We start from the raw sequence: 25,828 nt of genomic DNA on the forward strand, positions 1-25,828 counted from the left end.
TCCTGGAAACACACCAGTTCTCTAACTGGGAAGTCTTTTAGGACTCTGATCCTTTGATCATGTTCGGGGTGAATGAACCCAAAGGCAGTGGGAGGCTTTACTTGTGACAAGGAATCTGGGTCCCTGGGACCTATTGTTTATTCAGTCAGTGTTGACAGAATTAGTGAGAAAATAAAAGGGTGACCACTCTAACTTTCAGGGTTTGAGAGTGACAATTAGTCTTATTTCTTCTTGTGCCTCCTGGTTGAATCCATTGAAAGAGAGATTCAGATAGGGATCATGGTACCAGCTCTATTTTTGGTCAAGTTAAATTGGAAACTGGCTTGGCCTGTAGCTTCCTATTACTCTTCCATCACCTCTTCACCTCACTAACTTCTTCTCCCAGAGCTGCTGGGCTCCACCCATGGGGATTTGGGGGGGACATGAGAGTAATGTTGCTGCAGGCTGCAGACGGGCAGAGCTAGAAAAGAGACGCCACCCCTGTGGGAGTAGTTCATAAATTAAGCCCCTGACTGATGTGGCCCAGTGGGCGTCAGACTCCCACCATCTCATCAAGCCACTGACTAAAGAGTAGATGAACTCCAAGTGCACTCCCCCCTGCCCCCGACTTATTTTCCCTCCTGGGAGTGACATCCTCTGTCCCCTGTGGAGTGTTCCCCCACTGCAGACCTAGCAGGTGCAGACACTCAGGTCTTGTATTGACAGTGCCTTCCTTGCTGAGCGTCCGGCTCTGTCCTCCCAAGTGTTGGCTCTGCCCCTCAGCCTCCAGGGGAGACTCTGTGTCCACTCCATAGATGGGAAAGCTGAGGCTCAGACTACTCGCTCAGTCTTAGCACAGGCAGCAGACAGTCAAGGGGAGACCTGGGTCTCATGCTCCCCAGAGCTGAGCATCTTGTTTGCTGTGCGCCCCCCGTTGTCCCTGCTGTGTGTCATCCACCATGGAGCATGGGCACCTGGCCGGGTTGGCCTTGTTGTCCCTGTTTCCCTCCTCTGTGAGTGTCCCACCATGGGAACAGTGTCCCCTGACAAATGTCACGTTCTTTTCTTCATGACACTTGTGGGGATGGGGCTGTGTGTGGCAGCTGATGGAGAGAGGTGCATCTTGTCTTCTGAGGACAGATGCTGCGGGCTGTCCTTGCAACCACTCCCACACTCCTGAGTCTCCCTGAGTCCGAGCCTGAACTAATGGTATGAACCTAAGCCCAGGCTGGTGTGTGTACAGTGTGTGTCCGTCTGTCTGCTGGGCAGGAATGTCACAGGAGGACCATGGGCATTTGGGGAGTTCCATGTCAAAACCCCCTGCATCACATTTGGTCCAGTGGACTTGTGCTGGGGAGGTTCCTGTGGAACCTTGGACCTGCTCACAGTTCTCCAGTGTCTGTATCTGTCTGGCCCCGTGGGTGAGAGCACCTCTCCGATCTGTATTACTCTGCCCACAGTCTGCCAAGGTGTTAGCTAAACACGGATTAGAGCTTGTCCACCTACTGCTGCTTGGCCCTGTCCCCACTGTCATGTTGAGATGAGATCCAGCCTGACACAGGGGTCTGGTCAGCTTTGGTGTCTACAGCCTTTAAGTGCATCTCAAAGCCTTTTTGCAGCAGAGCGGCTGTCAGAAAGAGTAACATCCTGACATGTCTGAATTCCTTATGTCTGAAGAAACTGGTACATGTGTCCTGTGGGATCACTATGGAAATGTGGCCTGCTCTAATCGATGCGGGGGCGGGGTGGGCAGAGAGGTTTTAAAGCAAGGTCGCTCTGAAGTAGTTTGGGGCCTGGCTCTCTTGGCCCTGTGTCCCCCAAGGCTTGGGGGGCCTTCATCATCCCAGGAGAAGAGTGACCACAGAACCCCATAGAGGGTTGAGCCAGAGACATCACAGAATCCTCGATGTCAGAGCTGGAAGGGGCCTGAGGTTGTCTGTTCCAACCCTCCTCATTTGCCAGAAGGAGCCGTCACCCAGAGAGCCATGTCCAGGGCCACCACGCAGTGCATCCAGGGAAGACAGGCCCTCAGGTGTGCCAATCCTGGCCTGGTGCACCTCCTGCAAGGCCAGAGTCAGTATTTCACACCCAGCCCGTCTCCACTCACTGCCCAGTTATTCTTGTTGATTAAGAAAAGGGGCATGGAAATCCCAAGAGTCATTGTACCCGTGGTTGCACATTTTTCTTCCTAATGGCATCTGATTCAGGTTCATTTACAGTCCCTGACTGTGCTTTCCTGTCACCTGTTCAGGTTCCCTGTATTCCTGTTGAACTCATGATCAGCCCTAAACTATTCCACGCTTTGACCTTCTCCAGCTGTGTCACATTTGCTTAGTCAGTCCCACATTTATCGAGGGACTGCCGGGCTGTGTCGTGATCTACACTATCAAGATTGTAAGCTCTTTGGAGGGCAGGGCCTCTATTCCTTCTGTGTCCTCAGGGTCAGCAGCAGTCCTGCCCTTCTGCAGGCTGAATAAATGTTTGCTGACAGAGGTTAGCCTGAGGGGAGGGAAGCCAGGGCATAGGGGTCCAGCACCCACCGTAACCGAGTTTGTTTCTCTTCTATCTGTGACCAGGGTGCAGCGTGTGCAAGAGGATAATGCCACATTTCCAGAAGGCTGCGACCCAGCTGCGAGGCCATGTTGTGAGTGAGGCCCATGGGCCTGGCAGGGCTGGCCAGCTCCCAGACTTCTCCCTCTCACCTGGAGAGGCGGTGGGAGGAAGGGGCCTAGGGTGCAGGGAGAGGGCAGGTCTGCAAATCTCAAGGAGTCACCCTCCCGCTGCCCTGGGCATGTGACTCAGACCTGTTCTTGGTGGATGGCAAGAACTCCCCAGAGTTGCTGGGACCAGGAGAGTTCAGTGCTTGTCCAAGTAAGGCCAGTGATGAAATAACCAGGAAACCAGCAAGAAGCCCAGGTGGTATTGCTGGGTGGCCAGGGGCCATCAGCAGAGCATCAGGGCTCCAGAATTACTGGGGCTGGGCTCCAAAGCAGGCCAAGGCTCCTGGTGCTGGGCAGCCCAGTGGCGGCAAAAGGGGCATGGTGACCAGTGGTGGGCCCAAAGCACAAGCAGATTCACGGGAAAGTTTCCTGCCAGGCTTACCAGGGATCTGTTTTATGTGGGGCTGGAGGAGCCGTGGAAACGACAGCAGAAAGAGGCAGTCCAGGTGGGGAGTGGGACACCCGAACTCGCAGGTGCTCTCTGAAGGAGAGTGTGCAGTGTGTGTGTGTGGGGGGGAGGGGGGTGGGGGTGAAGCAGACAGGAGGCAGGGTTGTGTCAGGAATGCCCATCTTTCAGGGACAGGAGGGGGAAGAGGAGCCCCTGAGGAAACGAGCCTCAGGAAGGAAGAACAACCAGGATGGTGCAGCAAGGGCAGGGGAGACTGGACAGTCAGACCTCACCAGGCTGAGGACCACTCACTGATGGTCCCAGTCATCTCTGGGCAGCCTCCACCTGCCAGCCTTGTCTCTTCTTTTTTTTTTTTTTTTTTTTTTTTCTTTTTTTTTTTTTTTTTAATTTTTTTTTTTTTCAACGTTTTTTTATTTATTTTTGGGACAGAGAGAGACAGAGCATGAACGGGGGAGGGGCAGAGAGAGAGGGAGACACAGAATCGGAAACAGGCTCCGGGCTCTGAGCCATCAGCCCAGAGCCCGACGCGGGGCTCGAACTCACGGACCGCGAGATCGTGACCTGGCTGAAGTCGGACGCTTAACCGACTGCGCCACCCAGGCGCCCCGAGCCTTGTCTCTTCTGTGCCACGTGTCTATCTAGTTTTGCTCATTCCCTGAGCCACACAAATACCGAGGGTTTTTTGTTTCGTTTTTGTTGGTGGTAACAGAAAAATAACTGTTGGCCCCTCTAGGGAGCATGGAAAAATCCATATGCTTTTCATGAAAGGTTGTGGGGAGGAGAGCCATCACCATGGTGGGGCTGGCCAAAGTCCCACTAAGGGAGTTCTGATTTCTTAAAACTGAATCATGATCTTTACAGATCAAATGAAGTTGGTGATTAGTTCAGAGTCAATTTAAAAAGTTTACATGGGCATGGTGACACAGCCCTGCTAGCCTAGCCCGCTACAAGCCTGGGTTGTAAAGAACCAGTGCTTTCTCTTTTGACCTCATTCTGGGGCAACGCCAAGGTCCTGCTTGTTTATCACTAATGAATTTTTAGCAACTCACCTGGAGATGTTTGGCCTCGGGGCACACATACATCACTTGGGGGAAGTTTCACTTCGCATTTTGGGGCCTTAATAGATAGCATATATGACGATTATTTCGCCTGGAGAAAAGACTTAATTATCCAGTGTTCTCCCTACTCATAACTCGCATACCCTTAGAAAACTTCTCCACTCAACTTCCTAACTCTGTGGTGCGGTGGAAGTTAAATAGCTCCAGCCCCAGTCACATCACAAATACCTGGCCAGCCCCACCAAAGCAGGTAAGGTCTTGGTGCTATTCTTGTGCACCTTCTGGAAGGTTCCCAGCCAATGCTGAATCTACCTGCCAAACTCAGTGTTCCAGTCCCTTCCATGCTCCCATAGAGTTTGTCCTTGCCGTGCATGGCCAGGTCTGCTCATCTTTGCTTGTATTCCAGATCACTTTCTTCACCAGTTGCTACTAATTATAGTATGATTTTCTCACTGTAGTGTGAGCTTCTTGAGCACTGGGACACTGTCTGGTTCACATCTGTTTCTTCAACACAGAGCACAGGGCCAAGCTTGTGGTACCCCATACATACGGATAAGTGAATGAATGTGTGGCTTATCACTCTTGAGCACGTTTTATTTTAAACTCGGTATTTACACTAAAAATGTTTCTCTTTTTGAAGGAATTCAGAGCATCAGTTATTAAGGACAGAGACAAAGTGGGAAGGATGTTTGTGAGCTGAGGGCTTGCCCCTTGGCCCTGGGCTCATACTATGCTCTTTCTCCAGATTATCCCTGAAGATTATTTGTGTTAAGGGTAGTTGGTTCCAAAAAAGGAAACAACAACAACAGCAGTGCCTGCCTTTCCTGCCTGCACCCAGGTCAAGAAACATAAAAAGTGACCCTCCCAGTTCCCTAGACAACGTTACAGAAAACTCAGTGGGATCATCTGAGTACCTGGAGAGCCTGGCTGGTCAAGCCCAGCTTTGCCAGGTGTTAGTTACCTTGGCCTAAGGCATCTGTTTGTATGAACACATTCATTTCCTTCTGTATTTTCTTGCTTGGGGTATGTTTTGTTCTGTGTCTTAGGAAAGCACCCTTTGAAAGTTCTCACCCTTTCCCCACTCCATAAATAGGGAAAGGTCTGTCCATATAGACACCACCTTCTGCGAGAGGCCTCTGGAGGCCAGGGCTCATGGTGCAGCCACAGCTCCCCAGAGCGGGTGACTGGAAGCATGATTCCTTTCCGTCCTCACACGCAGGGCAGAGGTGGGCTGCCCCCGGAAATCTAAAGCCTACCCCTCACCACTGCTGAGACCTAGCTGGACTGGCACCTCGTCTCCTCTTCATCTCTGTCATTCATGAACCCTTTCTGGCTAGCCCATGTCTGTGGCAAGGGTCAGAAACCTTCCTCCTCTACAGATTTCTTGGGGGGTATCCCACTTGATGATGTCATGAAGATGTAAGCCAGGCCAGATCAGGGATGCTCAGCCTTTGCCATTTTCCAAACTCAGTTCTGCCTCTCTTTTGCTGTCATTAATGTCTGGTGAATCATCGGTGTCTGTCCCACCTATCCCTGCTAATTGCCATCCTCGTCAGCAGCCGTTGCTGCTCCCTGTCTCAGAGCGGCTGTCAGAGCGAGCCTGTCCCCATCTGCTTCCTCTTCCCAGCTTTGCTAGTTACTGAGGTCCATGCTGAGTCTTTTGTTTCTCTTGGCCATGATGGGCCATCTAGATGTAAACACCATGACATGGGGTGGTCATGGTGATAGACCTGTGCACATCAGACTCTGGATCTGGCTCTTACTAACCGGCGAGGAGATCTTGGGCAAATAGGCTCGGAGTCTCTGTGTCCCTATCTGTGAAATGAGATGATAACGCAAACCCTGCCCACCTCACTAGGTTGTTGTGAAGAGCGAGTGGCTGGTGTGTGGAAACAGCTCTGTGAGCTACAGACACTTCATAGACACACTTCCTATTTGTACTTCCCATTCCTCCCACTCACTAAGTGAGGGTGCTCCCAAGATTCTGCTTTTTCAGCTTCTTTTCTTATTAGGACCAAGGGCTTGGCACCATGCTTTCCTTGTTGTGATGGCCTCTCCCTCAGTGATTTTTTTTTTTTTAATTTTTTTTTTCAACGTTTATTTATTTTTGGGACAGAGAGAGACAGAGCATGAACAGGGGAGGGGCAGAGAGAGAGGGAGACACAGAATCGGAAACAGGCTCCAGGCTCTGAGCCATCAGCCCAGAGCCCGACGCGGGGCTCGAACTCACGGACCGTGAGATCGTGACCTGGCTGAAGTCGGACGCTTAACCGACTGCGCCACCCAGGCGCCCCTCTCCCTCAGTGATTTTATCTACATCCATAATTTCAACAAAATGTAGCTCCATGGAGCCTGAGTCCCTGAGCTCCAGTATCATGTATCAGATTCCCTGCTTGACATCTTGGTCTGGATTTTTCTCCCTGTGTCCCAAATGCAGAATGTCTAAAATAAAATTCAGTACCTTTCCATCCAGCAGACTGGCAGCTTTCTTTCATGACTCTTCCCAAGTACCCCAGGCTCTGCTGACAACATGCCTTTCTGCCAGAGCATCATCACACATCTCTCTTCCTCACACCCTGTCCTCTCCCTGCCTACCATCCTGGGTCAGGCCCTGGTTAGCCCACACAGAGTGGTTGCCGAAGGCTGCTGACTTCTCTCCCTGACCCACGACTCGCCCCTTACAGCTTGACCTGTTTACATTTTTTTTTTAAAAAGAAAAGAATGCAGCTGGAAAACCCTCCAGCACCTCTTGAACAAAGTCCTGGTTTCTTAGGCACGAAAGCCTTTTCCAGAGTGAGTTCACTGAACCTGTCCAGCCTTCTCTTCCTGCCCCCCTTCTGTGTCCTACAGTCCAGTTAAACCAGCATATATTCCCTACCTCTTGGGCTGCATCTTGTTTTGTCTTGCTTCCACGTTCTCTTTCTGGAATGTCTGTGGAAATCTCACACTCCCTTGAGCACCAGCTCATGTGTTGTCTGCTCTGTGAAGCATCCATGATTGTTCCTGTCAGAACATGGGCTGAACATGAGGCAGAACAGGTCGCGCTAACCGAACGGCACCAGCACATGTGGCTCAGGGTCAGGTATCGTGGCCGTAATTTTTAAGCCGAGGCCAGTTTTGCCTCAGTTGGCTTTCCAGACTCCAAAAAGTGAACGTAGTTGTTCAAAAAATATTTATCTCATTAATAAATGCCCCCAAGTGGTACAAGAGTGCTACAAAAACCCAGAGAGTTGAAAGTTCATCACAAGCAAAGGTGGTTTGGAAAGGCTGTCCGGGAAGGTGGGATTGGATTTGCCTTACAGGATGAATAAGTCTTCGGTAGTAACTGAGAGATGGGACGTGGGCATCCTAAGCAGAGGGACGAGAAGACAAAATGTCAGGGCCAGGGGAGCACAGCATGTGCAGAGTTCAGAGCTGCTTTGTAGTATTGAAAACAGCTAGCATGTTCTGAGTGCTATAGTTACTTGTACTATCTCATTCAGTCTTCACAGCAGTCATAAGAGGTGGTTACAGATGAGGAAACAGGCATAGAGGCATCTGACTTATTCAAAGAAATGTGTCGACTAAGTGAGGAGTTAGGGCTCGGACCCAGCATCATGACGCCTGAGCCTAGGCTCCTGGCCACTGTGGTATATTACCCATCTGCAAGGTGCCTTAGACGGAGATCGGTCCAACTTCCTCCCTGTGCAGAGATCTCAGACTTTCCAATTCCTGGGAGAATCATAAACCTAGACTCTAGCAGGTGTACAATTAAGGGTTTTGTAAGAAAGAAGAATTCAGAAATGAGATAGGGACTGTATGATCTTTGAGCGTGCAGTTAGATTCTAGCTCATATTTAGTGGAATTGAAAGGTTTTGTGCAGGGAAGTGATGTAATGAAAGAGGAGGATGTGGAAGATTAATCTCATGGTGGATGTGCACTGACACTAGGGAGATCAATTAGAATAAAAAAAGAACTTTAAAGTAGACAATTATTACTGGAACAGGCTGCTGAATCAGTCTGGGGAAATGAACAGAATGGCTTTTAGAGGGTTCCAGGTCTTCTAGTAAGTTCTATTTCAGACTAATTCTCCCTGTATTCCTTGCAACATCCCACAAATGACCTGGGGGGGGCGGGTGTGTGTGTGTGGAAATTGGTGATTTAGTAAACATTGTGTGCCTACTGTATGCCAGGCATTGTGCTAGGTACCTAAAACAGTTGGAAAGACATGGTTAATGTTTTTTATTTATTGAGAGAGAGAGAGAGCGAGCGTGCAAGCACACATATATGCATGTGCAGAGGGAGAGGGGAAGAGAATCCCAAGTAGGCTCCACACTCAGTGCAGAGCCCGAGTCAGGGCTTGATCCCACAACCGTGAGATCATGTCCTGAGCCGAAATCAAGAGCTGGACGCTCAACAGACTGAATCACCCAGGCGCCCCAGAAAGACTTGTTTAGATGCCTCTAGGGATGGTGCTGCCAGAGGCTTTCATCACCAGGAGGATTTGGTAGGAAGTCAAGAACTTGACGATTGTTCAACATCAGTCCTGTGCTGAACCTTTGACCTGGGTCACCTGGTTCAGTTCTCTTAAGAGCCCTGTGATATTCCCATCGCCCATGTCTTCCACACAAGGAGCCTCAGTGAGGGTAAGTGACTTGCCCAAGGCCACATGATTCCTAAGTGGACACAGTCTTCTGAATCAAGTTTCTTGTCCACTGAGACTATTGTCCTTTTTCTTGTCCTATGCTTCCTTCTTTGTTTTTTTAATTTTATTTTTTTAATTTACATCCAAGTTAGTTAGCATCTAGTGCAACAATGATTTCAGGAGTAGATTCCTTAGTACCCCTTACCCATTTAGCCCATCCCCCTCCCACCCAATGTTTCCTTCTATATTGTTCAGCAAAATGAGCTTCCCGTGTTTCTTCTCTCTGCCTCTATAACTGCTCCTGGCTTTTTGAAGTCCCTTTCCCTTTTCCTCCATGCTGCCCTGCTTTGTGGAACAGCCTTCCCGTATCTGGCCACTCTATCTTCATTCTCCTATAAGAACAGATTCAAAGTCCTTTCCGGGCACCTGATCCTGCCCTAGAAAAGATTACTGCTTCAGGGAAGGAGTTTTAGAGGACTCTGGGTTGTTCTTAGTATTTAGCCCTGTTGTCAGTAACACAGCTACTAAAATTCTCCTTTCCCAGTTAGAAGTGTTGGATATGGGGACCCCTGCAACCAAAAAATGTTCAAACTTTGGAGATGGTACAATCAGGCTGTAGGCGATGCTTACAAACAGGAGGAGAGAGGTGGGGAATCTGGGAGTCTGGAGGGAGGAGAGTCAGGCAGATGGATTGTCACAAGAGCCACACTCTCTCCCTGGCCACGTACAAGCTGTGAGGTCCAAGAACATTGCACACAAAGCCTGGGTGGACAGACTGAGGACAGGCCACGAGGATGTTGTGGGGTGGCTGAGCAGTGACTGTAACTTAAGAGAGGAGTGAAACCTTAGTTGACAGGGGCAGGGAGGAGGCATAATGTTTTTTTGGATGGCAGCAGCCCCACTCTAGGACCTGCTTGAACTTGGTGGCAAAGCCACCTGTCTTCCTCAGCCCTCAGAACTTGGGTTTCACTCTGGGATAGCCACCCCGCAGGCAAGTAAAGGAATGCCTGTACAGAGGGTGCCACCTGACCCAGGCCCCATGTCTTCCAGAGCTCTCAGCCCTCATTCCCAGCTGCATTAGCTTGCCATGCTCCCCCCGCTGCCCAGGGCTGCACGTCAGTTTGTGAGGCTTTGTCCCCTTCATCTGTTTCTGGTGGGATAGACAGATAAGCTGTGCTTGGCAAGGTGAGGATGTTGTCTGCGGGGCAGAGGGCCAATAGGCCTGTTCTCCCTTTGCTCCTAGGTGCTGGCTGGGATGAACGTCTACCCCTCGGAATTTGAAAACGTCAAGGAGGAGTATAATGTGCGAGGCTACCCCACCATCTGCTATTTCGAGTAAGTCTCCTGCCTCCCTTCTGACGCTCGCTCCCCTCCATGGTGGCATTTGCATCCCTGGCTGAGCCGACATTGTCTGTCCACATTTCACAGGAAAGGACGGTTTCTGTTCCAGTATGACAACTATGGGTCCACAGCTGAGGACATTGTGGAATGGCTGAAAAAGTAAGTGGGGCGGTTGGCTCAGGGGTGTGTGCCTGGAGGGAGGGTACCCCTTCCCCAGGGCGGTCCCTGTTCACAGGGCTATGGCTGGAGCTGGGGAAGAGAAGCAGGAAGGCAAAGGGCCCTTTGTGCTGCCACACTGTGGTTTCTGGGTTGCTTCTAGGTGAAGATGGGGTCTTTGTGGGGTTAGGATATGGGAGCCAGGAGGACTTGGTGTGACTGTGGCCATGGTGACAGCATTTTAAATAGCGTTTCCCCCTTACTGTCTATCTGCTGGCTAAGGGTATTTCTCGCCTTGGATGTCAGTTTTGAGAGAGGCCCCACTGCAGGTCTCTCTGAAAATTGAATTGTCAACTGAACACTTATTTCAAACATAATTCTGTGTTCGGTGCTGTGAAGCTGCTAGGAAATACTCTCATAGCTTAGATTTGCAGAGTGCTTTGCCATTCATGTGCACTCCCCACAGACGCTGCTTCTTGGCGACCTTGTGTGCCTATTTGTAACGTGATAGATCCTTATAACCCAAAGTATCCCTCACCTGGACCCCCATCGTACTAGGCGTGAGGCTTGGGCATGACCTTGACTGGTGTGTTGAATGGGGAGTCTGTCCCCCCCACCCCTTCCTGTCACGGGAGCAGGGGAGGGGGTCGCCTCTCCTGGCAGCCTCCTCGGGCCATCCCCAGCTAAGCACTTACCCTGCTTGCTCTGGCTCTACCTGTTATCAGTCTGGCACTTACCAGTCACTGCCGATGTATGGCTCTTTGTGCATAATTCTTGGAATAATAACCAGCTAACATTTTTTGGGCTCTACTTTGTGACTGACCCTGTTCTAAAGACTTCCTATGGATTCTCATGTAATCCTCAGAACAGCCTTGTAAGGACGACATTATTGTTAGCCTTATTTAATGAAAAAGGTAGCAGTGCAAAGCCATAAAGAGCTTGTCCAGGCTCCTGCAGGTGACAGGTAGCAGGGCCAGGCTTGCCCCTGGGCAACAGCAGCTCCCCTGAGTTTTGGCTGGAGCCCTCTACCCCTTCCCCAGTTGCCAGCATGGTGGGTCTTCATTGACATCATTCCCTGAGGGGCAAAAGGTTAAATAATTAGTTATCCAAAGATATGGAGGTTGAAAATGTGTATTTTCAGAATGGGAAAGGAGGATGAATTTTGTACCCTCCCCCGCCAAAAAACAACAAACTGTCAGATTCTAACGGTTGAATCTCTGTCTTCTGTTGTCAGTCCCGAGGAGATAAAACACAGGGGAAGCACCGTGTTTGCATAGCATCTTTTGTTTCTTGGAAGCATTTCCACATGTCTGTCCCCATCTATCACTCATTTCCAGCCCCTGCCCGGGAAGGTGGCCCCCCATTCTTGTGTATTCATTGTCTTAACCTGGGCCTTCACTCCCCTGGTTTCTTTTCTCATTTGATAATAAGCATGTCCTCTCTTCCAGCCAGACACATCTCACTCTGCTTTGGGAGAAGGTTTCAACAAATAGCCATCTCTTTTGTCACCAGAGCGTAAAATCTGTCTGCTTCCCTCCCCCTTCTCTAACCTTTTCTGGTTTCAAAATATACTCCTATCTTTTTGGAAGGATAAGGTTTAGTTTTCTTTTAAATAGTGTTCAGACTTGCTTGCTAACCCTGCACAAGGGGAGCACGTCAGTGGAATTTCTGAGACAGGTGATTAGCTCCCCACTGGAGCCTGGCAGTTTGTTCCCCACCCCACCTCCCTGTGCCCACCGCCATCCCACCTCCTCCACCACACTGTGCTCTGGACAGAGACCTGGAGGCAGTCCTGGGCTGGTGCCTCCCCACTTCCCATCTCCTCCTTCCTTCCTCTCCTCACCCCACATGGGAACTTGGGAAGGAAACCTTGTTAGCAGCCCCTGGTCCAGCCCTGGTCTCCAGGCTCTTTGAGAAGGTTAGTAGGGTGACTCCAGGGAGGGGGCGTGCAGCATGGGGTCTCCCTGAGCAGCCCTGCCCAGCTGCCCAACCCCCCATGATCACTGTGTCAGGGGCACTCATGGGGGCAGCTCCTCCGAAGGCATGGCTGTAGCCCACCCCACCCCAGCATAGCAAGGGTAGGTCCTAAAGGACCCCGCAGTGAGCTGCCTCCTCTCACACCCCAGCACAAGCTAGCGATATCACTGTTTTTTAATTTTTTTAAATGTTTCCTGATTTTAGGACTCTCCAAGTGAGACACGTTATTATAGAAAAACTTAAAAATATATTTAAACAAAAGGAAAGGAAGGCCCATCCATCACCCCACTGTAAGATTATGTGTTGTGATGTTTTTGTGAATTTCCTTCCAGATTTCCCCCTACAGGTACCCAGCTCTGTGTGTGATTTTTCCCTGTGCCAGATGTTATTTTTCTTAAATTTTTTTAATGTTTTATTTATTTTTGAGAGAGAGACAGAGAGACAGAGTGTGAGTGGGAGAAGGGCAGAGAGAGAGGGAGACACAGAATCCGAAGCAGGCTCCAGGCTCTGAGCTGTCAGCATGGAGCCTGACATGGGACTTGAAGTCACAGACTACAAGATCATGACCTGGGCTGAAGTCGGACACTTAACTGACTGAGCCACCCAAGTGTGCCCCCCTCCCCCTGCCGTGCCAGGTGTTTTATGTCTTTACCGGTTTTGTCCTACATCTTGGTGGATAGAAGTGTTCTCACATTTCCTGCTTCCTTGCACCTCTTCCCTGGGCCTCCCTGTTGGTTGCTCAGGGCTTATGTGTGGCCAAGTGTAGAAGAATGAGAATGGATCTGGCCTTGTTAATTCTCTGGATGACTTTCAGAAGACCAGGAGAGAGGAATCCAGATCTCCTTCCCACCGCCCCCAACGAGTGGCTAGCCACTGGGCACTGAGTGAGGCCAGGTGAAGACCTTGGGGTCTGAGTGTGCAAGGGCCCCAGCGTGGGTGTGTTTATCATGGCAGGTGGGACCCCTTTGGGCTTCCACTGGCTATGTTTCTCACTCTCCTCTCTGTAGGTTTCATGCTGCTGAGTGGGCTTGGCACGTAGAGGGTATATACATGGCAGTCCATTTTGACTTAGCCACCTGTTTCTGCCTGTGTATTTTTATTCCAACCAGCAGTGAACTGAAAGTAATCACAAAGTTTTCTTGACTTCTGATGCTTATTGCATCTTCTCACCTGTGGCATGGGCACCTACCTCAGATAAGGATCTGATTTGTGTGAATTTCCTAGTCTGGAGAGCCCAGGAAATCAGAGTCGCAGGATTGGAAGGGAATAGAAACATCAGTGAATCTGCCCCTAGAGTTTCCCTTGTAATGTTTGTATTACCTCTAGAACTGATATGGTTACCTATCTCAGTCCCACTCGAACACCTCAAGAGAGCAGGGCCTTGCCTCATGTTGAGGTCGCCCACTCATGTTTGAATGATTTCTATGATTTCAGTTATGAAGGATATGTAGGAACATTTGGGTAGTACTTTATAAATTTATAAAATATCTTACTCTGGAACATTATCTGTCTAGATGTACCTGAGAGGTAAAGAAAGGCCTCCAAATACTTCATCTTGTAGGTGTCTGAGGCTTAAGCCGCAGAGCTGGTAAATGGAGGAAATAGGACTCAAACGCAGCTCTTCTGGCTCCCAGCATGGCTCTCTTTCCCTCCCATCTCTTGTAGGTAGAAGGTTCTTCTGTTGACTGAAGGTTCTTTCTCTGGAGCTTCTTGTTGGTTCTCCCCTTCGGAGCCATAGAAAATAAATGTTACTTTCTCTTTCTGATGCAGTGTGAAATATTTGAAGATAGCTATTGTGTTCCCCATGTCCTCTCCATATTAAACACACAGTTCCTTCAACCATTCTTCTCTCATTCCATCATTTCTTCAAAACGCATCTCCTGGGTGTGTGCATCATTAGGTGTGGGAGGTACAGTGGTAAGTGGGAGCCCCAGTCTTCAAGGAGAGAGATGTAAAAGGCATAATTCAGCAATTGTGTTTGGCCTCAGACTTCTGCTCAATCCTTCTCTGTCTAGTGAGTGCTCTTGCCACTGTGCCCAGCTCTGGCAATCCTCTCCAGAGAGTCAGCTGTTGTCTACTGGGTGGGAGAGGGGTGTTCACCTGGCTGCTAGCCTGAGGGCCAGGATCTGGGGGCCTGGCTTTCAGGCTTTCCATGTGCCCTTGTTTCTAGCCCCGGCCACAGCCCTGCTTCGAGGGGTGGTGCCTCGGGGTCCTTAAGCGCCTCTGCTATGGGTGTGGTTGTCCCCTCACCCCCTGACCGCACCCAGCACCTCAGGTCTCTGCCTCCTGTTTTGCTAGGTCCGTTTCCTAGGTTCTAAAATTGCACTGACCTCTTTTTCTATCTTCGCCGTTGTATTCTTTCCTGTTCTTTTTGCTTCTGTGGGTTCTTACTTTCTTCTTTTTAAGTCTTGTACTATTACTGTGGTGGTTTTAGAGTGTGTTCTCTGTGCTTAACTAGAAGTTTCTCAGGCACTTTCATACATTTGTACAGCAGCTAAGCCATGGCTTCTCCATTCTGTACTGTCACAAGATGTTTAAAAGTTATTTTCATTTTTGAATAGATTCCATTCACGTAATAAAAATGATTCTTTAAAAAGATACTTAAAAATCCTACATTGACAGGTCTTGCTTCCATGTGTTTCCTTCATCCTGTTCCCCACCCCCCAACCCCCTAGAGGCAACGACTTTGATTAGTTTCTTTATGCAGATACAAGCAAATGCAGATTACTAATTTTTTTTATCTCTCCCTATTTTATGCAAAAATTAGTACATTATGGCCTGTTCGGTACGTCCCTGTGGTCTATCCATGTCCATGCATAGAGAGCTTTTTGTTCTTCATCATGCTGAACCCCCATAGTGTGGATGGACTGCAGTTTATGTAACCATTTCCTACCAACTAACACAGGTTGTTTCTAGTCTTTGCCTTGACAGATCATCCTACAACAAATACCTCAAACATACATAGTTTTGCATGTGTGCAGGTGTACTGGAAAGATAAATTCCCTAAAGTGGAATTAGTGGTATTTTGAGTCCAAGTATGGGAGCCTAGGTCTCCTGGTGTCGGTCTAGGACTGTCGTCTGGCTAGTGACCCATTCTAAAGCTTGATTTTGCCACCAGCCGCATCTGACACTGGCCGTGCGTGGGCTGGAAGTGGTTTGCCCTCTTACTGCTATTTCCCATTGCTTGGGTTCAGGGTGGCTGAGGCCAGAAGGGAGGGCTTCTGAAGGTGACATCAAACCCAGGCCCTCTGTGGGTTGGGAGTGGCAGGTTCCGCTCTGCTAGTCACACGGCGGGGTCGGCAGATCCCATTGTGTCAGCCACATTTTCTCTCATTATCTCTAGTTCTGGCTGCTGGGACCGTACACCTTTTCTCTACTGTAGGCTCTCAAAGGCAGGAAACGATGGTTGTCTTTTCACATTTGTCATCCTAAAGGGTTTTTTCAAGCGGCAATTAAGGTGCTCTGGCAAAGGTGCGTGTGGCAGCAAAGCAGCCAGAGCTCTGTGTCACCAGCAGTCTTGTCTTCAACTCTGGAGCCACAGAGGGCTCCTGCAGCCTCTCCCCAGAACATCTGGTGATGCAGATACCAGCATGTGGTCATCCCAGGTGGAAGCAGGCTCCTGGGAGGTTAGATAGCTTCCCCAGGTTTTCAGCTAGCAGGTGGGGAGGAGGGATCTGGACTGACCTCCAAGCCTGACTTCCTGCTCTAGCGCTCTTCCTCTGAGAGAACTAGATAACTTCCTTCCAGTTATCCAGTTGTCTCTAGGAAGGATTAGTGATATAGTGTAGATGCTGTCAAGGTTAGGGTGTCCCTGATCTTGTTTCCCTTGGCCTCACTCTTCCTCATCACAACCTTCCTCCCATGCTGGTCAGTGAACACCTCGCACCACCCATGTGGCAGCCTCCCTTTCCCAGCGCCTTCCTCAGCCCAAATTTGGTCTTTCTCATACACTTGGCCTCTCTCTTTCCTCCATACCACTGCACATACCCTGCCCCCCCATTCTTTCCTCTCCCCACTCTCTGCCCTTCCTGTGGGGAGCTACCAAGCACAACAGAGAGCTTTTCCAAAGGTCACTTTTTTGTTGCTATTTATTCTTGCCAGTTTGCTGAAAGTTTGAAAGAGCTTGAGATGCTATCAAACCCCCAGATTCTTGGGAGGAAGTGGGGTTTCTTGATTGCCTAGGGAGCTCTGGCTGAAAGCCACTATTTATAAGAAGACATCAGCTCTGCACTTCTGGGCTCTGAGGGGAAGGCAGGGTGGGCAGGGCCAGATCGCTCACCCCTGGCTTCTCCACTGAGGGGTTTCTGGTGAGCCCTTGCAGCAGGCCATATGAGCCAGTGGGAGCTTTCACCAGGGGGCTGGATTTCGTAAGGGCTGCTCAGGCCCCGGGCTTGCTCTGAGCTCTGCCTGTTTTTGGTCTTCCAGTCCGCAGCCGCCACAGCCCCAGGTCCCCGAGACTCCCTGGGCAGATGAGGGCGGCTCCGTTTATCACCTGACCGACGAAGACTTTGACCAGTTTGTGAAGGAACACTCCTCTGTTCTCGTCATGTTCCACGCCCCATGTGAGTGGAACCTTGCTCCTGCCACAGCCTTTCCTCTCTCAGCGTAGGACAGGCACTGCTCTGGGACACGAGTCCAGTGAGCACTGGCCTGTTGGATGCCTCCTTTATGCCAGGATGCACTGGTGCCAGGCAAGGTTCCCCGCCCCCACGGCACACACAGCCCACCCTGCATCACCATTGGAACAGTACCCATGTCCTCATCGGGCCCCGGTGTTCCTCACCTCAACCTAGTGGGCCTGAGTACGTTCCCCTAAGTCAGCATAAGTTGGGAAATGCAAATAAATTTCCCAGAATTGGAGGAATTAGGACTGGAGGGGTCCTGAGATACTACCTAGAACAGTAATCACCTCTAATCTAGGTGGGGGAAATTGAGGCCCCAACAGAGCCTGTATCTTGCCCAGCAGCTGAGATGGCCCAGCGAGGCCAGGTCTGGAGCCTCAGATCCCCCAGCATGTAAAATGCCTTCCTTCTGCTTCACCTGAAAGTTTCATGCCCTGAGGTGGCCACAGTGGATCAAGGAAGGGAAATGTGTGAGTGCTGTAAAAGGTGTCTGCAATAATGACTGGGAGGCCTCAGGAGTTTTCTAGGCGAGTGTCCTCCCCATCCTCTTGGAGAATGGAGAAATTGATTATAATTTGTTTCCAAGAGGGAGAAGGTTGCACCTGGAGGGGTGAGCAAGGGGATGACAGCCCTGGGACACAGAGTTCCTAGGAAAGTCAGGCCCACTGCCATGGGTGCCCAGGGTCCTCGGCACCCTGGGACAGATGGGAGGCGGGGCATGCTCTTCTCTTAGAGCTTCTTGCCAGCTCTTTGGTCCAGTGATGGCAGGAAAGAGATTCTGAAGAAAAACAAGCAAGAAATAACCACTTTGGGTTTATTTTATTTTAGTTTTTAAAGTTTATTTGTTTATTTTGAGAGAGACAGCACGAGCAGGGGAGGGGTAAAGAGAGAGGGAGACAGAGAATCCCAAGCAGGCTCCGTACTATCAGCATGGAGCCTGACATGGGGCTCGAACCCACGAAACCATGAGATCATGACGTGAGCCAAAACCAAGGGTTGGATGCTTCACCGACTGAGCCACCCAGACACCCCTATAAATAACTACTTTGTAGATCAGTGCCATAAACCGTCCTGTCCATAGAGGCATATTCAGTGAGGAGAATGCAGTATTAATCGTCGCATGTGTAGGGATCTTTATGCTAACAGCTGTGTATCACCCTGTGGTGATAAAGTGGCTCCCCCTAGGGTCACCTTTCACCTTACCCACAACGCCAAAAGGCAAGTATGATTAGCCCCATTTTACAGACAAGGAGACTGTCTCACAGAGAAATGGCACAAATTGTACATTGCTCTATAAGTCCTATACTGCTGAGCCCTGGTCTCCCCACTCTCCCCTTTCTCTGCTGTATCGCATGGGTTTGGTTAGTTGGGAGCTGTTCACAAGCAGATCACCATTGGGGATTTCCTCAGCTCCTTTCTTTCTAGTAAGTGCCAGATTTTTAAGAGAATCCAAAAGAAAGTATTCCTATACCCTTTTTTCTGAATTTCTAGAAAACTGACAAAACACGCAAACAACTAAGTTTCAAAGAGCTTCCTGCTTAAGGGTGATGATGGGGCCTTGGGAGCACTTCACCCTCAGCCCTGCCAGGGCCTTAGTGAGCGTGTCCCTGTGGTTGGCAGGAACCGAAAAGCTGCCTGCCAGTGAGCCCTGCAGCGTCTTCCTGGCTGAGATGTGCTCTCCCCACCCATGTCAGAGCTGCTGATGGAAGCCAGTCTGGCAGCAAGTTACATTGCGTCTAGAATTGGGATCACCCCGCCTGCATCCCTGTCCCAGCAGTACTGGCTGACTGTGATCAGTTCCTCCCTGGGAATGTCACCCCTGCATGTCGGTCCTTGCAGCCTGCATCAAGAGAGCCTACCCAGCTCCTGACACAGTACAGAATGGCGTGAGCAGTAATTTGTGGTTTATGCATCTCAGTGTGAAGAGCATGGACCCCTTTGATGAATCCTGTATATTATTCCAAAACAATATGTACCAGATACACTGGAATTGTTTTTTTTTTTTTTCTTTTTTGAGAAGGGGGGGTACAAGTGAGTGAGGGGCAGAGAGAGGGGGAGAGAGAAAGAAGCGGGGCTCACCTGAAGCAGGGCTCGAGCTCACGAACCACGAGATCATGACCTGAGCCGAAGTCAGGTGCTTAACCCACTGAGCCTCACAGGCGCCCCATATTGGAATTGTTTAATAATTGTTTATTAAGCCCTTTCTTTTTAAGAACCTGGGTTGCACACTGGGTAATTTTTGTCTGTGTTCTTTCTTGTAGTCTTTGGTTGTGAGCAGTCTATTGTGGTAGCTGATGCTTACAGGGTCTGGGGCCTGGAACCTGTCTGTCCCTTACCCTCTTCCCTCCCTGAACCAGAAGGATCTTGTTTATTACTTCACCCCTCCCCCACCCAAGGTCATCTGTGGGCATGGAATAAGGGCTTAAAGGATGAGAAAACAAACTAATAAAGTTGTTTAGAGCTAAATTAGAGAAAGAGAGCCAGAAACCAGATGGCTCTTGTTTTCCCCATTAGTCATTGTTATTAATAAATATTTTGAAAGCCACCCCACTCTGTGTAGAGCCCTGTTGAGGGGGCTCTGATTTCAAACTTAGCAAACGGGAGACGTCTGCGGCTTCTGCTGGTGGGTGTCTGCCTGTGAGGGCCCCTGCGTTCCCAGACGAAGTACCTGCTAGCCCCCTGGCTGTGCACGTGTGTGCATGTGTGGGTTTATTTCTGCTGGACCAGCAGTGATAGGGATCAGGGCAATAGCATGAGGGGAAACTTCCTGATGAGCTGCCTGTTACTGTTCCCGTCAGAGGGGAATGGCTTCCCATTGGATAATCTCTCTGCACAGTACTTCCGTATCCAGGAGCATGGTCTGTCATCTGAGAAGGGAGGGAATGCACGCAGTTTTGAGGGAATTCGGAACCCAAGAGGGGAGAGCCGCAAGCACCGAACTTTTGGCTGCCTAGCTGTGCGTCTGATGCTGGAGTGCTCCCCATAACCTGCAGTGCTTGGGAAACCACTTTTGTGGCATTTGACCTGGGGAAAAGGACAAACGGCAGGAGGTCAGAGACTGGCAGTGCTGTCCTAGTTTTCCCAAGTGCATAAAAGGTGAATGCTGGAAATCAGTAGCATTACAGGCTTCCATCTCAGAGCAAACAGGAAGTGGTTTAGAAGCAGACCTTTTGGAGGCTTAGAAGAACAAGTTGGGATCTTTCAACACAGGAGACCATAGTTTCTACTAAGGATTGCTGGATGTGCTTGATTTGTTTCTTAGGACATGATTACTGAGTTCGTGAATTAGCACGTCTTTCTTTTATCAAAAGCAAATCTCTGTTTTCCTGACTGTATGGATAAGAGGGGCGGGATGGGGCCGCCCTGACCGGAGCACCTCCTTGGTGCTGAATGAATGTGAGTCAGGCCTGGTTCTGTCTAGAGGGTGGTACTTGTTTTTTATTCAACAGTTTTGTTAACACTCTAAAAAACAAGGCATACTTCTAAATCTGCAAGGGTTAGAGCTGGAAAAAGGATAGCTAGCTAAAATATTGAACAATTGCATTTAAGATTTTTAAAGATGCCAGTAGTCTGAAATAGGGCTCAAACTAAAAAGCTGAATTTGTTTTTCTGACTTTCTGGTAATTAAAAAGGGATGCATGTACATTTTATAAAGGGATAATATAGGAAAATATAGAGAAGAAAATTAACATTCCTGACACTGACTCCCAGAAAGAGTTATGGTCCCTCTTTGCAGTGTTATTTCTATGCACAGAGTATGTGCTTGCTCAATGTCAGATGCTTCCCGGTTCCACTCTGAAAGGCCAGGAAGAGAAAGGACCTTCAGCTTTCCACCTGACTGATGCCTGCCCCAGGTGGGTGCTCCCTGGCATCTGTACGTTCCAGAAGCAAATCACTTGGTTCTGTGCTTGAACTTTCACAGGGTGCCTATGGAGCTGACCCCCTGGATTCTTGGCAGGAAAAGCCCCTGTTGTTGCCTATTATCAAACCTCCAGTGGTCTCCTGCTTCTTTACCGTCTTTTCCAGCTTTCTTGCCACTTACTTTCCACCTCAGCCTCTCCTCTTGCCTTATTACCTTCTTTCCCTCACCCTTGCCTTCTAGCTGGAGTGGGTTAGAAACCTCTCACAGATCCTTCTGCAGCCTCTACATCTGATGCCTGAGTCATCACTGAGCAAATAAGCACAGGCTCAGCACAGTGCAGGGCCCTCCACGTACGTTAGCTCCAGTCCTGGCCCAGATCACACCGAGAGAACGACAGGGACTGAGATTTACAAGCAGGTTTGCTCCGTGGACCTCGCCTTCCAGAATTGGGATGAGCCTCCTGGGGAGGACAGTCTGAGTGTGAGCAGTGGGCTCTGAGAGGAGGGTGTGTGCTGTGCAGTGTAGGGATAGAGTGGGGGCCTCACTCGTAGCCCTGGGGCAACCCTCCATGGCTCAGCGCTTCCCCCTTTGCATCCATCTGGCCTTCAGTGTGGGGCCTGGCATGGACGAGGGAGGCTGCAGCACCAGGCCCAGCTCTCTGACCCCACAGAGGACAGTGTCCAAAAAGGGTGTGGTGGCCGAACACGGACTACTGCCGCTCCTGGAGCCTTTTGTTTCTTTCTGCAACTTCCTGAAGGAGAAAAGTCAGAATGCATTGTCCTCATCTTCTTGTCACTGTGTGTTTGGCTGCAGGAACACCCACCTGCTCCCCCCTGTCTGTGTGCCTGCAGCCCTGCTTTGGGCCACGGAAGGACACTACCTGAGGGAGCGTCACCTACGTGGGGCTGGTAGAAGGAACAAAGGAGGGCTCACGGGGAGGTTGTCCCCGAGAAGCAGCTTGTCCCCGCCGTGCACCCCTGCTGCATCCACCTGCATTCCTAGGCAACAGGTCCAGGGGTTTTCTTGGAAACGTGTGCTGGAGGCTGCTGGGCCTGGCCTGCCTTCCAGGAGCTGGGCTGTCTCCCTCGGCTCGGTAGCAGAGCCCTGTCCAGATTTTCTGCTTCTTACTTTCTGTCTTATTCTCAATTAATATGATCTTCGTATAAAATCTAGAAGGTACAGAGAAGTATAAATGATCAAGGCGGAAAAAAACCACCTACAATCCCGTTATCCAGAAGCAACCACTTGTCACTTTTTGGCATCATTCTTTCTAGTTTATTTCCCCCCCCCCCTTTTTTTTTTTTATTTTTTCAATCAACATATAGGTAAATAGAGTTTTTTTCTGACATGTGTGGATTTGTGTAACTATCATGCCATAAAAGTCCTTCATGCTATCACTTTTATTTTTAATCGCACAAACAACATAAGGATAATATTAACGTTTTTACTATTGGCAGCGCAAGGTTCAAGGGATATAGAAGAATCTAGTATGAACAGTGAAGTCCCCATTCCCTCCCCTGAGCCCCTACTGGGGTTGACCATTGCTACCAGTTGGAACATCTTTCTCCTCCTTTTGTGCTTCTACCTAAATATCAGTGTTTTGAGTTTAGGTTTTTTATGTTAATAGTATCATTTCCTGTCTTCTTCTGTGGCTTGCTTTTTTTCACTTACCAGTGGGTCTTGAAGATGTTTTTGTGTACATGTAGATGTTGGCATATAAATCTACCTCGATCTTTCCAACCATTGAATAGTATTTAATAATTGAGGTATAGATTTTAAACCATTCCCTAGTGATAGACATTGGCCACCAGTCTTTGATTAGTCAAACAGTGCAGTGAACATTTGTAAGCATATGTATTCGGGAACATGTCTAAATATTCGTGACTCACTCCTGAAACTGAAGTTCTGGACCACAGGATGAGTGTGCCTGAGCTTCGATAGATACTGCCAGCTTCCCTCCAGAAAGTCTTTGCCACACCTGGCAGTGTGTGACAGCCTGCATCCTTGCCAGCCACAGATAACTGTCCGCCTTTTCAATTCCTGCCAAACTGGGCAAAAGGGCAACTTGCCCACAGCTCCTTGACCTCTGGAGAAATTGAACATCCTTTCATGTGCTAGTCAGCCTTCTGTAGTTCTTCTGTGAACCACTTATTCGTATCCTTTGCCCATTTTTCTGCTGGGTTTTTTTCTTCTCGAGCTGGAACTCTATACTTATCGATAGTAATCTTGATATGTTTTCTCACGCAAGCCACGTGTTCTCTTTGTAGTCTGTTACTAGCTCTAACTTTATGGTGCCTTTCATTGTACAAAAGCTTCCTTTTTTGTAGTCAAATAGTTAAGTAGAATATTTATGGAGCACTTACCATGGATCAGGCATTTGTTCTAAGCAGTTTGTATGTACTAACTCATTTGATATTCACAACAGATCTTAAGAAGTAGATATCATGATTATCCCTAACTTATAGGTTGGGACAGAAAGGCACCAGAAGGTTGAGAAACTGGCCAAAGGTCACTTAGCCAAAAAGATAGAGCCAGGATTAAAACCTGCACCCCTGAGCCTTCTGCAAGCCTGTCTTTCCCCATCTTGACCTCTGGGATTCATGGCTTGCCTGGGAAATCCATCCCTAGGTTATAAAACCAGTGCTCTGCATTTTGTTCTAATATTTTTGTTTTTTTCATCTTGTTCTTTAATTCCTCTGTATTCTTCATCTTGTTGTACCAGATGGGAAGAAAGGATTTAATTTTATTTAAGTCCTTTTTTCCATGCATGTTTTTCCTTTACATCTTTCTTAAAATTATCTTGTGTTTTCTTATGTTATTAAAAATTCTTTTTTGTACATGCTTTTTGTGGTCACATAATATTCCATTGTATAATGGCACCATAAATTACTTAGCCAGCACCATAATGTTGCAGGTTCGAGTTGTTTACCGTATTTCCCCATGATAAATCACACTGCAGAGAACAGTTTCATGCATAAATATTTGTCCACATGTCAGATTATTTCCTTAGGATAGAAGCCTGGAAGAAAAAATTTAAAAGCTTGTTATCTACATTTTCCACTAATGTAAAGGAAGAGACAAAAAAAAACAACTCTCTTTTTGCACAAGAAGAGGGCTGTGTGATGGATGAAGGCATCCGTCAGTGTGTGAGCCTGCCCCCAGAGTGTCTGTGAGTATCTACGAGTCAGCTTTGTTGTGTATACAGCTAGAAGCTTTGAAAGAGCCCTGCGGTCCCTGGAGGAGCTCATCACAGTGTTAAAATGTGAGTGTGTCTGCTAGCATCTGTAGGAGCCCCACTTCCCTGACATGCTCTCAGCCAAGTTCCAGGCAAGGCAGCAGGAATGTGGATAGGAAAATCCAGGCTCCCTATAGGGTCCCAGTTACATGGGAGCTTTCCAGATTAATCTGGTCCCCTGGAAAATCCTGGTTCCAGGATCCAGGGAAGTCTCCATAGCTGATCTGTAATAAAATCATAGGTATAATTAAAGTTGGTGTAATCCAGAGGAATTGGAAAGCTTGGGGTTGACGGGAGGCTAACATTCCCACAGCCAGAAAAGAATGTGCTCGAGGAGTTGACACGCAGCCCCTGTGCCAGGTCATGAAAATCAGCGTAAGTGCACTTACACAGATGATAAAAACCCAACAAGGAAGTTTGGCAGTAAAACTTAATGGCCTATCAAATCACAATCAGGACACTAAAACTCAGTGGGCTGGAGTCCTGCTTCTGCTCTGTAACCTCCTCCTCTGGCTCTCACGCAGCCCCCACGGCCAGGACATCCTGAAGGCCAGGCCCAAAAGGCTGGGGCTGGGGTCAAGGCAGGCACTGCCCAGGACCCACAGAGCTCCAGAATAGGTGGGTGCCAACAAGGGAGATGTTCGTCTGGCCAGACCTTTCTCTTCTTTGGGGCCTGGTCATTCTCCTTGTCATAACTCTCTTTACAGAGGTTTATTGCCTAGCCTTCGTATCTTGTTCAGGAAGCAGAGGGAACTGGTGCTGTAAGCAAGGGGAAGAGTACTCTAGGGTATGAAGGAGAAGCTGTAGAACAAAATCCATAGATGTTGGAGATTTCCAGAGATGTTTTACAGACCTTGTAAGGAGCAGAAGTGAATAAATGGTGGGCAGGCGGTGGGTATGTACCCAGTAACTGGCTTGGCTGCCAGTTATACTAAATAGTCAAACTAGCAACTATTCGGATACAAGCATGACTCTTGCCCCAAAAGAATTTAGTCCAGTTAAACCCTGTGCGCACAGGTGTAAACCTGAACAGTATAGGCATGAAGTTAACTCATCCAAAATGTGTGTTGACTGCCATCCTCAGTACCAGGGATATGGTGGTGAGCTAGACACACAGCCAAGTCTGTACAGAGCTTGCATTCCAGTTGGAATGGACAGGTTCAAGTAAGAAGATGACTCCAGTTGTTGTTTTTTTAAAGTTTATTTATTTATTTTGAGAGAGAGCACGAGCTGGGGAGACGCAGAGAGAGGGAGAGAGAGAATCCCAAGCAGGCTTCGCTCTGTCAGCACAAAGCACAAAGCGGGGCTTGAACTCACAAACTACAAGATCATGACCCAAGCTGAAATCAAGATTCAGATGCTTAACTGACTGAGCCACCATAGGCACCTCCTGATTACTCCAGTTGTTTTGAGTACAGTTAAGAAAATAAATAGGATATTGGAAGAGAACATGATGGTGTGAGGCTCCTCTGGATTAGATGGTCAGGGAATTTCTCCGTGGAAGTGACATTTGAGCTAACACCTGAATGATGTGAAAGTGGTCAGCCGTGCACAGACATGGGGAAAAGACATGTTCCAGGTAAGAGTACATGAAGACCCGTGAAGTAGAAGTGAGCTTGGTCTGATAGAACAGAAAGAAGGCCACAGGTTGCAGAGCAGAGGACAGGAGGGAGGTGACAGGAGCTGAGGTCGGTGGGTGGGAGAGTCAGATGGCGTGCAGTTTACGGCCATGGTAGAGTTTGGATTTTGATGTACCTGTAATGGACAGCCATTGCAAAGTTATAACCAAGAGAGTTTGATCTGATTTATGTCTTGAAAAGATGTCCTGGCTGCTCCTAAATATCA

The 25,828-nt window shown here is 48.9% G+C and overlaps 1 protein-coding gene across 2 annotated transcripts in view; it reads left to right on the top strand.

Annotated features, from left to right (window-relative positions):
• The window catches only part of PDIA5 (protein disulfide isomerase family A member 5), a 93,469-nt gene that overhangs the window by 47,767 nt on the left and 19,874 nt on the right, over positions 1-25,828 (top strand). For both annotated transcript variants that reach the window (XM_045502278.1, XM_045502279.1), the window contains exons 8-11: positions 2,556-2,623; positions 10,034-10,125; positions 10,219-10,290; positions 16,690-16,826. In XM_045502278.1, the coding sequence (XP_045358234.1) occupies positions 2,556-2,623; positions 10,034-10,125; positions 10,219-10,290; positions 16,690-16,826 (369 nt within the window). The remainder of the gene's footprint in view (positions 1-2,555; positions 2,624-10,033; positions 10,126-10,218; positions 10,291-16,689; positions 16,827-25,828) is intronic.

Source organism: Leopardus geoffroyi, chromosome C2 (assembly GCF_018350155.1).
Source record: "Leopardus geoffroyi isolate Oge1 chromosome C2, O.geoffroyi_Oge1_pat1.0, whole genome shotgun sequence".
Taxonomy (NCBI): domain Eukaryota; kingdom Metazoa; phylum Chordata; class Mammalia; order Carnivora; family Felidae; genus Leopardus; species Leopardus geoffroyi.